The sequence below is a fragment of the Lycorma delicatula genome, chromosome 11, assembly GCF_047948215.1.
Source record: "Lycorma delicatula isolate Av1 chromosome 11, ASM4794821v1, whole genome shotgun sequence".
Classification (NCBI taxonomy): domain Eukaryota; kingdom Metazoa; phylum Arthropoda; class Insecta; order Hemiptera; family Fulgoridae; genus Lycorma; species Lycorma delicatula.
In genome coordinates, this window is record NC_134465.1 from 38,670,355 (window position 1) to 38,685,826 (window position 15,472).

The 15,472-nt window shown below is 31.2% G+C and overlaps 1 protein-coding gene across 4 annotated transcripts in view; it reads right to left on the reverse strand.

Moving 5' to 3' along the window:
• spd-2 (centrosome assembly protein spindle defective 2) overlaps nucleotides 1-15,472 on the reverse strand; it is a 133,805-nt gene that overhangs the window by 18,903 nt on the left and 99,430 nt on the right. For all 4 annotated transcript variants that reach the window (XM_075378384.1, XM_075378382.1, XM_075378383.1 and 1 more), the window contains 3 exons: nucleotides 5,958-6,162; nucleotides 5,634-5,760; nucleotides 2,980-3,107 (listed from right to left, as the gene is read on the reverse strand). In XM_075378384.1, coding sequence (XP_075234499.1) covers nucleotides 2,980-3,107; nucleotides 5,634-5,760; nucleotides 5,958-6,162 — 460 coding nt within the window. The remainder of the gene's footprint in view (nucleotides 1-2,979; nucleotides 3,108-5,633; nucleotides 5,761-5,957; nucleotides 6,163-15,472) is intronic.

The following is a 15,472-nucleotide window of genomic DNA, read 5'->3' on the forward strand; positions in this document are numbered from 1 at the left end:
AACTATTTGAAATTGCACTGTTTTCAGTTAACACTGAAACAAAGAATATTCTGCACTTTTTTTTTCCATATTCCAGTTATTATACCCGTAATAATATCAGTATTTTGGCTAACCTTTTTCTCAGCTGTGTTTATCAATATGGCATTTGCCGGTGTCGATATAAACAATGTGTGTACTGTTTCCGTTGGTTATTTGATTTTATTAGCATGTTTCATTTTATAAATTGTTAAAAATATAATTGTTTATGTTTTATTAGTGAATTTTTATTCATGTTTTGTGTGTAGGTAATTTTTATTCTATATCAGTCAGTAAGGTTTTGACTCTTAGATTATTCACGTTTAACTTTTTTTTGTTGTTATTTTGCGATTTTCAATCTATACGGTTTTTGAATGTTGTCTTTTAAATTAACTTTGATTTGAATTTAAAACATTTTTATATATTAGCAGGCTGTGCGCATTATATTATTCGATATAAATAATGGTAGATCATACCAGTTTGATTTAAGATGCAGACATTGTACAGATATTAGTAGATCTAGATTCATTTATTTCTGGTGATTCTGAATCAGAACATTCTATAGACTATGTGCAGTTGGTACCAGGAAATGATATAGAAGTTGATTTAATTTGTGATGTAGATAGTTCTGGGGATGAGCAGGATAGTTAATAGTCACATTATTTGAGAAGATATGAACAATTACAATGAGCACAGAGAAGATTTTCAAGGCAATCCTGGGCCACAAATAAATTTTGAAACTGTACACTTTTATTTATTTTTTTATATAGAACTGATAAAAATAATTGCTAAAGAAACCATTATGTATGCTGAGCAACACAAATCTAAACCTGGGTGTGTATTTTCTAAATTCTCAGGAATATGGAAATGGACAGAATGTACTGCAGATGAAATCTACCGTTTGCTGTAAATGTATATACTAATGAGTTTATCCATCCAACCCATCATTCATTCATACTTTTCCTAAAACCCTCTTCTAGAAAGTAAAATTTTTTCTTCAATAATGTCTTGTGACAAATATGAATTCCTTTATAAATTTCTTCACTTGCTAGTAACAGTACTAATAAAACTTTCACTGGTCCATAAAACTCTTCAAAATTTATCACATTATTTCTCAATTAAATCAGAAATTTCAACTGGTTTATAATCTGTCCCAAAACATTTCAATAGATGAGTCATTACTTGTTTGGAAAGGTCTTCTTTCATTCCAGCAATACTACCATTAAAGGTAGAAAAATTTGGCCTCGATACTTTTGAACTGAGTGAATCTTCAACCAGTTCACTTGGTTATTAATTAATACAGGAAAATTCCATTAATACAGGTATTCCACTCTCCATTAATCACTCCTGAGTGTGTTCTTACACTTCTACAGTAACTGCCTGGTGTTGGTCACACTTTATGGATGGATAATTATTATAACAGCTCAGAATTAGCTAATGTTAAAGGCCAATAAAACTGATTGTGTTGGAACCCTCAGATTATCAAGAAAAAGTGTCACAAAATCCTTCAAAAATATTAAATTAAATGAAGGGGAAATCACTGCAGTCTATGCTGATGATGTTTCCATATTCAGGTGGCGTGACAAGCAAATTGCCACTGATTTCTACTTACCATAATATTGAAATGGAACAGCACACATCAAAATCAAATAAAACAACAATAAAGCCCTCAATAGTATTACATTGCAATACAAATATGGGAGGTATGGATCTATGTGACCAAATGCTCCAGTTACCCAACAGAAAGAAAACGAGAGAATGTAAAGTTTTTAAAAGGTTAATAAACATAGCTGTGTTAAATTTGTATATAATTGGGAAGCAAAATTTGACCATTTATCATTTAGATTAATCCTGGTGAATGAACTAATTGATAACTTTAAAACTCAGAGCAGCAAACCAGTACATGGTCACCCATCAACTGAGCCCCGTCTGCATGACTGGCTGAAAGACATTTTATTGAAAATATTTCGCCATCTGGCAAAAAGGCAAAGCCCAAAAAAAGGTGTGTTGTGTGGTCCAAACAAAGCAAAAGGAGAGACACAGTTTACTGGTGTCCAAATTGCAAGGCTGGCCTGTGCCTACAAGAATGTTTTTAAATTTACCACACTAAAATCAACTTTTAGTGGTAGGTACACTTATTACATACAAATTGGATGACAGATAAGTCACTCTGTAGTATTACAAAAACATTAATAATAATAAGTTTAATTAATAAAATATTAGTTATAAATTATTAAAAATATGTACTTATTATTAAAAAACACATACAAATAAAAGAAACATTGCTAAAAAAGTCACTCAGATAGGGGTATTAATTATGTAGAATATGTGATGCATTGAAGAGTTAATAGGAACTGCTTTTCGGTAATTAATTTCATACACTGACTCTGAGAAACAGAGACTAATTATACTTGGTGCCAGATTGCCACAACTGACAGGTTGACAACAACATAAACATACATTTATTGTAATAGATAAATAATAATATTTATAATATCATTATATATTTTTGAAAATTCAAATAATTCATTAACGTATTGATATCTGTGCTAATACAGTTTAATATTAAACGAAATATAAACTACCAAAACACAGTAAATAGATAAGTTAAATTTTCTATAATAAATCCAAGAATTGATTTTCATGGAATAACACATCTTCAGTTATTATTAAATTCTACTATATTAAAAAGATTTTTAAATAGGTCATTTATTTAAATATGTTGATTCTTGCAATTAATATGGTAAGTTTAACTTACCTATTTACTGTGTTTTTGGTGGTTTATATTTCATTTAATATAAAACTTATTAGCACAGTGGTAAATATGATAATTATTTGAATTAAAAAAAAATACACACACACATATATTTTATATCAGAAATTTCCTAGTTTTATTAAGAAATGTAAATAAATACCTGGACCACATTCCATACAAGCGCATTCATAATTATACAAATAACTTACATAGTTGTAGCTAAATCAATGAATTGAGCAGTGGAATCCAGCTGAGCGTTCTCCAGAGCTGATCTCTCAAGTATCACACCTAATGTGTTCTCTCTAATACCTTCTAGCCATAAAGTTTTCATGCTCTCCTGAAAATAAAAATTATCATTTAAATGTTTTATTGTGTGTAATTATTTCTCTATCCCAAAAACCATATACATTAAATCTTCCTAAAAAAAAAAGAAACCACCGAGGCATTAAAAAAAAAACAACCATCATAGTAAGCTTTTACTTTGAAGAGGCGTATCGCTGGATTGTGAAAACAATTAAATATGGCTATAGTTTAACTAATTTGTTAGCCAAAATCTTGTATTAAAATTATACTATGAATATTAAAAAATTTCCCCTATAATATTTAGCATCATAGCAATTTTCTGCTTACGTTTCACAGGTGAAATCGGTTTAATTTAGATCTCCAGGTAAAGCAACATGAATAGTTGCAGCAGTCATCTGCTAGAAAGAATGGAATTAGTGATGGAGTTAACAGGAAACAAGGAAAATAATATGTATAGGCGCATGGAATGTCATGAATGGAGAGAGTCTATTAAATCAACACTAGATGGATCAATAGGAAGTGAAAAAAGAAAGAACAAAAAATACCAAAAAACTGATGACAATGTAAAAGGAAATGAAACCTATCAGGAACTGAAAAGGTTTAGCTAGGAATAGGGAAGAAGTTTTTGAGGCAGTGCTGTACAAAACTTGAACTTAAAAAAAAATTATATGTCAATAAGTATTATAATTAGCACTAATTCAATATATATATAATATCATTGCATTTGGCCAAAGATTTTAAGACTGTAATCTAAAAAATAACATGGTTTCATTATTGTAATTATGTTTTATATTCATCTTTGAAGAATAAAGCTTTTCTCATATTATCATCGTAGCTTCATGTGAACTTGATTCCATTCTCCATTATGTCATTTCTGAAATATTCAAACCAGGTGGCCGATGCTTTGAATTAATAATTAATAAGAATTCTAGCTGCTTACAAAAGCTTAAGATTGATAAATGTATAGCAGTTGATAAATGTACAATTCTTTCTGGTGAATTACATTCCTGAGTTCTAGATTTTGATTATGAACACTTTTGTAACCCCAGAGTTTTCTTGTAAACGCATATGGAATGAGATCAACAATTCATCTTATATAGCTTAACTTTATTCTATTCTTAAATAATATTCTTTTTATTTTCAATCTGTAAAAATCAATTATCAGATCACAAACAGACAATTTTGAATTATAATTTTATTTTTTCTACATAATATAGTGCTATTTAAAAAAAAAACATATTTAAACACTCTAGCTTAAAATAAAATCAATTCAAAATGAAAATTTTGATCTTTTTTTTAATAAATAAGAATAAATATTATTTGCAAGAGGCAGCTGAAAAGTGATGTACATTCATTAATATTCTCACCAGAAAGAGATATTTTAAATAAAAAAACACCTTAAACTAAATCTTATTGGCTTTTAAAGCTAACCTTTACTTTTCAATGAGGTCAATGTTTACAACTATACATTTTTGCTAACAGTGGACTGGTTTTCTTACCCAGACAATGGAAGATTTTGGTGTCCTTTCCTCGATCCACAGCTAACTTTATCCTTCAATCATCATTTGAATGATGAAATGAATGTGCTTGCAGGACGCTGAAATCGGTTAGTATAGAACAGATACACAAATTTCCACTTCTCAAGAGCCTTGGCAGCAGCAACACTTGATGCGAACAGCAAAGCATTATTGTGTAACAAGATTATCAGCTCAGTGGATTTTATCATACAAAACGCATCTTACAAAGTAGACCGCTGCATGGATCATCTTTAATATAATAGCACCCGAAGATGAAATTTTATCATCTATTGACTTACAGTAATTAAGTAATCACATTCAAATGTTTATCAACATCAACTACTTGCAAAAAATAAATAACAGAGTTTACCTTTTCTGCTGTTAAAATCAGTCACTGCATGTTTTAAACACACCAACACAGAAACATATCAGGCACACTTGAACAATGGTGACAGCTACCAGTATAGTATGAATGTAAACAGAATTCAATGAAAATCGAAATGTTTTGTAACAAGCTAGTATAGCTTATAAGATGGCAATGCACCTCACTCTGTATGATGTTTTGTTCTTCCAATTCATATAACTGAATTACCTATCAGCCACTCCTTATGCAATTTTTACAAATTCTTTTGTTACATTTTTGAAATTTTTATGTTTTACGTTTCCATTTTTTATTTGATTTAAACATGCTTTCTACCTTATTCATTTAAGTATGTAAAAATTAATAACTAACCTATAATAACATAGGTATTTACATTTACATTTTTACACTATAAATTTTATATTATTATTTATTAATGCTTTAGATTAGGAAAAAACTTGTCAGTAAATATTAGTCCTGTTTATTTGTTTAATTTTGGATCTAGCAATCTTCCATATCTCTTTTCTTTGGCAACACCGTGGTACCCCACACATTAAAAATAATAAAAAACCAATAATTTTTTAATTTAATTGCGACTCATACTGTCATATTAATACAAGATTTAATGACTGAAGATGTAAAAGTAATTCAGATAATTACAAAAAAGATCATACTAACTTACCAGTTTATCCTTAAGTACAGCTACTTCACAGATACTTGTACCAGGAAATAGATTACTAAGCGTCGCTAATCTTTCCATAAGTAAGTTATCAGCTTGTTGTTTTTCAGAAATCAAGCGACTGTATAATCTAAAAAATAGACAGGATATTTAATAATTGTTTAAAACTTAAATAAAGTTTAAAAAAATAAGTCATTTCACAAGTAATGATCAATCAGACTTACCTTTAATAGCACTGAGGCGTAAAATTTAACAAAAAAATTAGCAAATAAAATGTCAAAGAAGTATTAAAAAAAAGAAAAAATGTAAATATCAATAGAAAATTACCTTTTTAGACGCAGTCTAGTAGCTTCATCACCATGAGTAATAGTAATTCGAGTAACATTCAACATATCACCTACATTATTATGTTCTGCAAGAAGATGGTCGGCACGCCCAACAGTCGGTGAAAATGTTAGCTCTACATACACACTCTTATGAGCTGCAATTAAACATTCTTGAGGCTTGATTGTCACACCGGTCGCTGCTATTTCTGTATAAAAAACAGAAAAAATTATAAAATGTTTATTTTTGAATACTGTAGGACCCTGAAAAAAGTATCTGCCCTGAGTGTAAAGAATACATTATTTTCTTGCACTATTATTGATTTTTTATTGACTTTACTTACTTCAATTTCCTCATAATTAAATTCTCTATCGATTTAACCCATACGTTTTATCTGTTTATTGACAATTTAACAAAGCTATTTTACAACAAAGCAAAAAAAACTGTTTTTTAACTCAACATTTTTGTTTTTATTACACCCTATTTCATAGAAAATAATAACCTGTTTTAAAAATTTTTCAGGTCGAAATTCATGAAACCAATAAGTGGCCCTTTCATTTACTTTACCAGAATTTCAGTAGGGCTTCATTGCAGGAGGGGAGCAGAAATCAGGCGAAATCATTGACTAGCCAAAATAACTTGCTAACAAAGCATTTTCGGATTTCATGTTGAAATTAACTTTTTTCAATATTTTAATGAAAGAAATATGCCTATGAAGTTTTGTAAAATCCTTCTGGGACATCCTGTATAAAAATAAATTTATTTTTTAAACTCACATTAACCATATGAATAAAATAAATTCAATAAATTGTACAATGATGTAAGAATTTTACAATCTACATAAAAAAATTTAAAATTTCATGTAAAATTTATACGTTAAATGTTCAAAGCTATAAAGGAAAAAAAAATTGAGAATAAAATTGACACTTTCAATGAATTCATGGAACATATACAGTACGTAGGGTCTAACAATTTATCTTTTTTTATTTTGCAACTTAACTATCAGAAGTTGTTCTGCATAATGTTCTACATAATTTGTTAAAGCATCTTATGGAAAAATAAAATGCACTACAGAATTAATAATTATGGAATTTAACATTAAATAGATTACAAATTTACTGAAAATGTGTAAACAACTGTACATGTCACTGCTATGTAACTATACTTATAATAACAGGTGGTTTGTTTCTGTTCTCACAATTAATCTCACTGTGAAGTGAAATCTAAAATCAGACAACCACATCTAACCTCTTTTTATCCTGTTTTTCTACTTCATTGCTACTAAACTTGACTACATCTAATCAATCCTTGAATGGCCTAAACAAGAATGTATTGGTATAAGATGAGGTAGCAAAACCTCTCTTTTTCTGTTTAGTCTCTGGAACCACCTCAAGGTATAATTTCAGAGGATGAATGAGGACAATATGTATGAATCTAGATGTAGTGTAGTTTTGTACAGTCTCAGGTCGATCGTTCTTGAGATGTGTGGTTAACTGAAACCCAACCACCAAAGAACACCGGTATCCACAATCTAGTATTCAAATCCGTATAAAAGTAACTGCCTTTACTCTTGATTTCAAAATCAGCTGATTTGTGATGAGTTCACCACTAGACCAAGCCAATTGGTAGCACAAAACCTTCTCGCCTACTTATACACCACTTCAAGTAATGTTTGAGGATTATGCAAATGGGTATTAGCCTGAAGACATTTATTCATTTGTCTGTATAAATTATAATTTTTTTTAATAAAATACTGACCTAATTTTATTTTCAAACTATGTCAATAATACTGGCTGTTGATAATATGCTGTGCTTTAAAAAAATAAATCACAGAAAACCTGGACATTTAATATCCAAAGAGGGGTTTAATCGTTTGATAGAATGATTGTTGGTGTTTGAATTTTTTCCTCAGTTTAAACTAGGATGCTTTCACTCTATGCTTTTCCACTTGTATTCTGGTTAATTATCAAACAAGTCAGATCACTTTTCTTTCCAATACGTCATCTCATTCAATCAAATAAATTCTCTAAACATTCGCAGCCTAGTTATAAACTACAAGGCTCAGCTGATAAATTTTGCACATATATACATAGCATGGAAATGAAAAGAAATATTGGAATGAAATAAAAAATGTACAATACCTTAGCTACAAAATGCAGTATTTATTTTTCAATATGATAACCGTTTAAATTGATACACTTTTCCCAATGTGTTACAAGTTTTTACATTCCATCACTGAAAAATTCTGGCAGTCTTTCTTGGATCCAAGAGGCCACAGCTTCCTTCACCCCATCATCAGTGGTGTAATGTTTACTTTTGAGATGGTGGAAGTCGCATAGAGCCAAATCCGGTGAGTATGGTGGATGCAGAATAGGCTCAAACTTCAGCTTGCGGAGAGTCGTTCATCAGTTTCTGCAATACCTATTGTGCACAGATTTTATGGTAACCCAATTACTTGATAATATGGGCTACTCATTCTTTGGATATGCCTAACTGAATAGCGATGCATTGCTGGGTGATTCACCAGTCACTTTGAAGAATCATCCACCTCCTTTTGATGTTTCTTTTCAGTCACAGAAACTGGTTGTCTGCTGCGAAGTGTGTCCTCAATTGTTGCTTTGCCAGCTTCACATTCACAAAATTTCATCACCCACCTATTCATAGTACTCCTGTCAACAGTTTTACTACTGCAAACCACTTTTAAAGAATGAAAAATATTCGTAGAATTCACATTTTCTGCTGTTAAAAATTTGATCACTGCATGCTGTTTTAACCGTGTTAACATATGGGCCGTACTCAACTCCATTTTAACTACTACTGAAAATAAACTAGTAAATGGATTTCAACACATTATCCCACATTTGTAAAGAGGGATTTTAGCTATAAGGTGCTGCCACGCCCAACTTGATCAGTCAAGCCTCATTTAACACATGATTTGAAAGCTGTTTAGGAATCAAATCAAGTGTCCATCCATGTTTTATGTCTGTTAGAAATGATTAATTATGTGAACTGTACTAATGTTTACATTAAAATTATCAACGTTTTGGTGAACCTTACCTTTCTCATTGTTAATCAGTTCAAGATTCCAGAACTGTTATGTGAAAACAATCGGTTATTGTTTTCATTTAATAAAAATAATTTAACTCGTACCACTTATTTGGTCTCTTATCTATTTATATAAATTTGACTGTATTCAACAGCATCAGGAGTAAATCTTATATGGTTTTACATGTTCTGAAATCACAGTCTTATTAGTAAATATTGAACCACTGAAAACAGTAGTCTATCACTTTTTAAATTGATGAAAGGAATGCAAACTAAAATTTTGAAATTATATTACTTTTTATTTAGATTTTTATGAAAATTGTCTCTTTATTTACCGATGACCATTGTAAAAATTACGTTTATAATCTACTTTTTCCCTGAGTGTGCACCCACCTGTATTTCAATATTTTAAATTCTGTATCACAGCACCAGGTATGTTACAACTGTTACAAAAATTAACTATATCTTACTACATTCATTTATGAATATCTAATTAATAAGATCATTCTCCTGATGACTGTGAGTGGAGTCAGAATGAAATATGCATTGTTTCCCACAGAACAGGGATAATAGTTTTGTTTTACAATATCTGCCTCAATCTTTCTTATGAGTGTGACATGTATAATGCATCTGAGATAAAATAGCATTAATCATAGTCACTTTCTGAAAGTAATGATTTAATATTCTCCTTCAGCTATAAATGACAACTAAAAATTAGTTTTCCCAGCTTGCAAATTTACATTCTGTAATGTGCGAAAAGAATTCCATGGAAGATTAACTAACTCTCCACTACCGGCTAACATCAGCATCATTGACTGAAGATAAACTCTGAAAAAATGGAGGCGTTGGAGATGCTCCACAAGCAAACAGACCTAGTCGGTCTTTAGAAAATAAACAATTTGTTTCAGATATATATATGTAAGAAATTGTCAAATACCGATCAGAAAGGCTTCTGGTTAGTTGGAAATAATCAGTACAAGTTTACAGAATACTCTAAAGAAACTGCAGTTTAAGCGTTATCAGATGATATTATTTCATGCCCTTTATCAAGGTGATTTGAATAGAAGGGTAAAATTTTGTGAGAAGCTAAACCTCATTTCTCTAGGTCAATACAGTAGTTTGTGAAGCACGCTTCAAACTGAATAACACAAAAGTGTTTTTAAGTCTGATAAAAAATCTCACCTAATTACAGAGAACAAATTTAATGTTCTTTGAATTCATATTCAAGTGGGACCACAAAAAGGAAGTGTCAGGACTTTATTTCTTCAGTGAAGTATAATAATAGGCGATTCACATCTTGAAATTTTGTTATTTACAAGATATAAAATAGCCCTACGTTTTTCATCGGTCACCCCTGCATTCAGCAGCAAAATAGGGTATCATCAAACCTTTCCTGAATGGATAGAAAGCTGAAAGGCAGAATAACTGAATAGATACCATGTTTATGTGATCTAACATCTTCCATTCTTAATAATTATCAAAGATAAAATATTTTGTTTAAATCCAAATATCCTGAATCGCCTCAAGCAACTGACTGTCAGTTGATTTTATTAATCTGGACAAAAATTTATAGGAAAATATTTAAACATTTTTTACATATCTGGTTCACACACCATGTGTTACACATCTGATTTACACATCGATGGCATTTGTGCATTTATGGCATAAATGCATAAAGCAAAAAGACAAAGGAGATTTTGAACACTTTCTCTGATCTGTATTAAGTAACAATAAATGTTTTATGTTTCACTTTTTTTTTTTTATTAGTGATTGGGGAAAATGATTTTTATCCAACAACTATAAAAGTCCATACATTGAAGAAAGTGAAAGCTTAACTTGTATGACTGAGGTTATCACATCCACCTTCCAGCGAGATCGATATGCTGATATGTATCAGTATATTCAGTTCAATGAAGAAGGCAGCAGGAACCATTTCACTCTTCATTCTCCTTAGTAAACCCGGTATGGGATGTAGTTCATAGTCGGGAATAGCTGTGCCATTTTAGGGAGCATTTGTCTCACACCAAGTCACCTAAACCGTTAATTATAGTAACTAATGTATTCAAAATTAATCTATTTTAAATAGTTAATAACTTTAATTTTAGTCATACAATGCCGTAACAGTGATTATTCAACCAGATAAATTTAAAAAACCACCAACCCTTCTCTATGATGAATTATTCTAAATATACACCAAAGAACATATTAACTTTGAAAGAAGGTAGATAGAAAACTTAAGAGATTTGATGAATAAGTGTTTCAATAAACATAAGAGGGGAAATGGATATTGTCATTATGTTGCTTGTATTCCCAAATGATAACGACATGGTCCAATGAAACAAATACGGCATAAAAGTACATTTTGTTACAAAAACGAACATTTATTTTTCTACTTAAGTCACCGATTACAGCTACATATTTCTCCTGATGATGAACCAGTTTTCTCATTCCAAGCCAACACTCTTTCTTTGACCCACAACCTCACTGTGACCTTTAGTCAAACATCATGGGTGAAATCAATATCCATAATATCCCTCTTTATTATTAGCTCTGTGGATCAGTGACATGTCAACTAAGGGTGTCTTAATGTCTATATGTTTCACGTAGAATTTACATTTTACCCGGCATCCAGGTAGTTAGTAGCATGCATGTGTTTGAAATCCCAGAACATGTCAAGAGAATGTTTTTTATAGAGGGGTTATTCCACATCAAATCAACGAAAATAAATGCACTTCTCAGATTCATGTCCAGTAATTCAAATAAAATTTACAGGGTTGACTAACCATGAAGTGACACAAAAATTTTTTTTTTCAGATTTTTCAGCGATTCAGTTATTTATGTAGGACCCTATAAAAAAATAAAAAATTGCAAAAGCAAGGTTTGGGTAAATTTTGGTGTCATTTTAAAGCTCTTGCAATGGGCTTTCATATGATATAACACTTGGCAAGGTTTTGTGATATTAATATTTCAAGATCACCAAAAACATTATTTTACCTTTAATACATTCAAGAGTGTATTTTTAAATTTTTTTTCTTCCTGATGTGTTGTACATGTGGTAAACATTTCATAATGGGATTGTAATGTGATCAAAAAATAGTTTTGTAATAATTAGGTACAACAGAATATTCCAGTTGTTTCCCTCATGTGGCAATTACTAATTGAGATTTAAACAATGAAAGCCCTCCCCTTCTCGTCTTCCAGACTGGGTCACTTGATGAGACAGAAGAATAGCTGTCATGACATGCTCTGCTAGTGCCAGCAAAAGAATGTACATGTTTCATCCTGTTGAGACAAGTAAATATTCAGTCTGGATCATCGCTTGAAACAGAAGGTTCAGTGGTGTACTCCTCGAAAGGATTGATCATATTTATAAAGTGGTGCGAAAAATATTTTCTTCAGATTTTTAAGTCACTCTTTGTTTAACTGAGCTTGCCTTTCTCTACAGGTTTGGAGTTTTATGATTAATTCATCACCGCTTTGGATCAGAATACAGTGACCAGCATGGAATCATCAACTTCTACAGCTTCAAATAAAATGTATTGTTGCAATCCACATGAAAAGTCAAGTTATAATTCCTGTAAGAAAAACCTGAGAAGTGTAAGCAAGAACTTGGTGCAAACATTTACTTTTCTTAAACAAGGTTACAAAATTTGTGATACTTGCCACAAACAATTAGAAGAATCTACTTCTGATGAAGAATTTCAACAATTAGATCCTTTGTGTTCCCCAGAAAAATATGAAGCTGTAAATGCTCTGAACAGAAGTTTGTTTGTTTTAAATGAATCACCTTTTTAGAAAAAACTACTATGTGAGAGAGTACACTCAGGAAAAGCTTAAGAAAGCAACAGTAGTGTTCAAAAGTAAAATATTGAACATGGATTCAGATTCTGAACAAGATGCTATGCCTCTCTTCTCTGACCGTGAAATTATCAACCAATTGAATGAAAAATTTAATATTACAAATGATAAAAGCATCAGGATGCAAATATTGACAATGCTCCCTAAAAGCTGAACTTTTAGACATTCAAGATTAATTTGGAGTATCAGACTACATTGCAAGGAAAGTTAAAAGTCTGGTTTAAAAAATTTGTGTCATGTCATATCCTGATCCTAAACCTGGTAGAACTTTAGATTTTGAAAGAGCAGAAAAAGTAACTGATCTATATGAGAGTGAGGAAATAAGTCGAATGATGCCCAGAAAAAAGATTTTATTTATCTTGAGATAAAAGGAAGACGAGAGCATGTTCAGTAAAACTTAATTCTGTATAATCTCTGTGAAGCTTATGCATTGTTTAAACAGGTATCCATTGCTGAAAATAGGATTTTCAAAGTTCTGTGAACTCAGGCCTAAGTACTGTGTTCTTGTAGATGCTAGTGGTGTTAAGCCTCATGTTTCCATATTAATAGTAAATAAACTATCTCTTTTCTTCTAACTTATGTAAAGCATATAAATTTTTAATTCTAGTTGATGAGTTCAATAGCTGTTTTTTATGATATATTTTTTCTTTCTAGTTGTATTGTTAGTCTAAATCAATCATTAAAGGATGTAACTTAAATATTTATACTAAATATAATTACATTAATTATATAATACTCTTTAAACATTAATATTCTACATGTACACCAATTAAATCCAACAATGTGAGATAATTAACTAATGATATAATATTTAAATAAGTGACATTGTATCTAAATGTGTTATAAATTAAGTACAAATAAAACATATATTGATCAAACTAACAAGGACTTTATTTATAAAGATATTAATGATCCAGTGGCATAAGTTCTGACTAATGAAAGGTGCACTTAGGCACGGTTATTCGAACCAAGTGGAACCCACAGTATTTGTGTATGTACAACGTACCAAAATGCAAAACTTATAGTTATGCACTATAGAATGAAAGATCTGATAGAAGGTGATAGACTAACTAAGTCTTACAAAGATATTAAGATGTATGTAGTGTGTGCTAATCCAACTGAAGCTTGCTACTTTGGAAATTGTAAAAATTGTCCTGGATTTGAAGGAAGGATTGAGGAAGCTTTCCAGCTCAACTCCGTAGAAAACATCACCTAAAACCAGTAGATACAAGTTGAAAAAAGAACATCTCTCAAGACATTAGTCAAACCTATTGAAGAATTTATCAGCATACTTTATGAAAAACTTCTGAAACTTCTTCAACACTCATCTCTTGTTGGTCAACAGTGCAGTTACCTCACCATCTGAAGCAATCTCTGAAAGAAGGTGAACATCTTGTAATCTGCAACTCTACTGAGAACTATTCATTCATTCACCAGGATGCAACCTAAGGTTTCCACTGGAACAACCCACAGGCAACAGTTCACCCTCTCACAATCTATTCTAAGATCCAACACAAAAACATTGATGCGTACATCTTTTGTCATAATTTCTGACTGTTTCACATGACATAATAGCAGTGCACCCTTTTCAGAAATATTTAATTGGATTCATGTAATCTCATTTTACCACAAAACCAAGCCCGATCTATTATTACAATGATGGTGCTTGACTGTCAGTACAAAAACACTTAATTTTCTCAACCTCTGTCAATGTGAATCAGACTTTGGGATCAAAGCAGAGTGGCAATTTTTTGCCACATCTGATGGCAAAAGTGCATGTGATGGTGTGCGAGGGACTGTTGCAGCTGGAGCAAATCTTCAAATGACCTACAATGACTAGATCATGACTTCATGACAGTTGTATGATGGCAAAAGGGCACACTGAGTCGATACATTTCCATTACAGTACAATTGAACAGCATGCAGGAGAAGAAGAGGCTTTGAAGAGCAATGACAGCAAGAACTATACCAGGTGCTCAGAAACTCCACTCTTTCGTTACACTGAACAAGAATCAGGTGCAAATGAGGGGTTTTTCATTTTCTAACTCAACAGTTGAGCAAGCACAACAAATATTGAGGACGATCTTGAATTCACAGAAATGGTTGGGTTCTTGATCTACAGATATATGAGGACACTGGTGGTTGGAGTGTGTTCTAGACTCAAATGAGGAAATCAAACAGTGAAGATGGTTTGAAATCAAGCCTTCCAACCACTACCCAGACTTTGAGGATGTTCTTAACGTACATAGGAGTGATATTATTTCAAAAGTAGATCCCAAGGTAAATCCAACAGGAAGAATTTATAACCTCTCAAAGCAAGAAGTGGACAATGCTAATCAGAAGTGTACACTGGGTAATTATTCTATAAATATCTTTGAAAGCTATATGAATTGCAGTTAAGTGGTGACTATGTACAAGTTCATTATTTTATTTCACAATGATCACATTGCAATCCCATTATGAAATGTTTACCACATGTATAACACATTAGGAAGCAAAAGAGATTTTTTCAAATTTAAAAAAAATACTTTTGGATATATTTACGGTCAATTTTTGTTTTTGTTACCTTAAACTATTAATGTCACAAAATTACCAAGTTATATACCACATGAAAG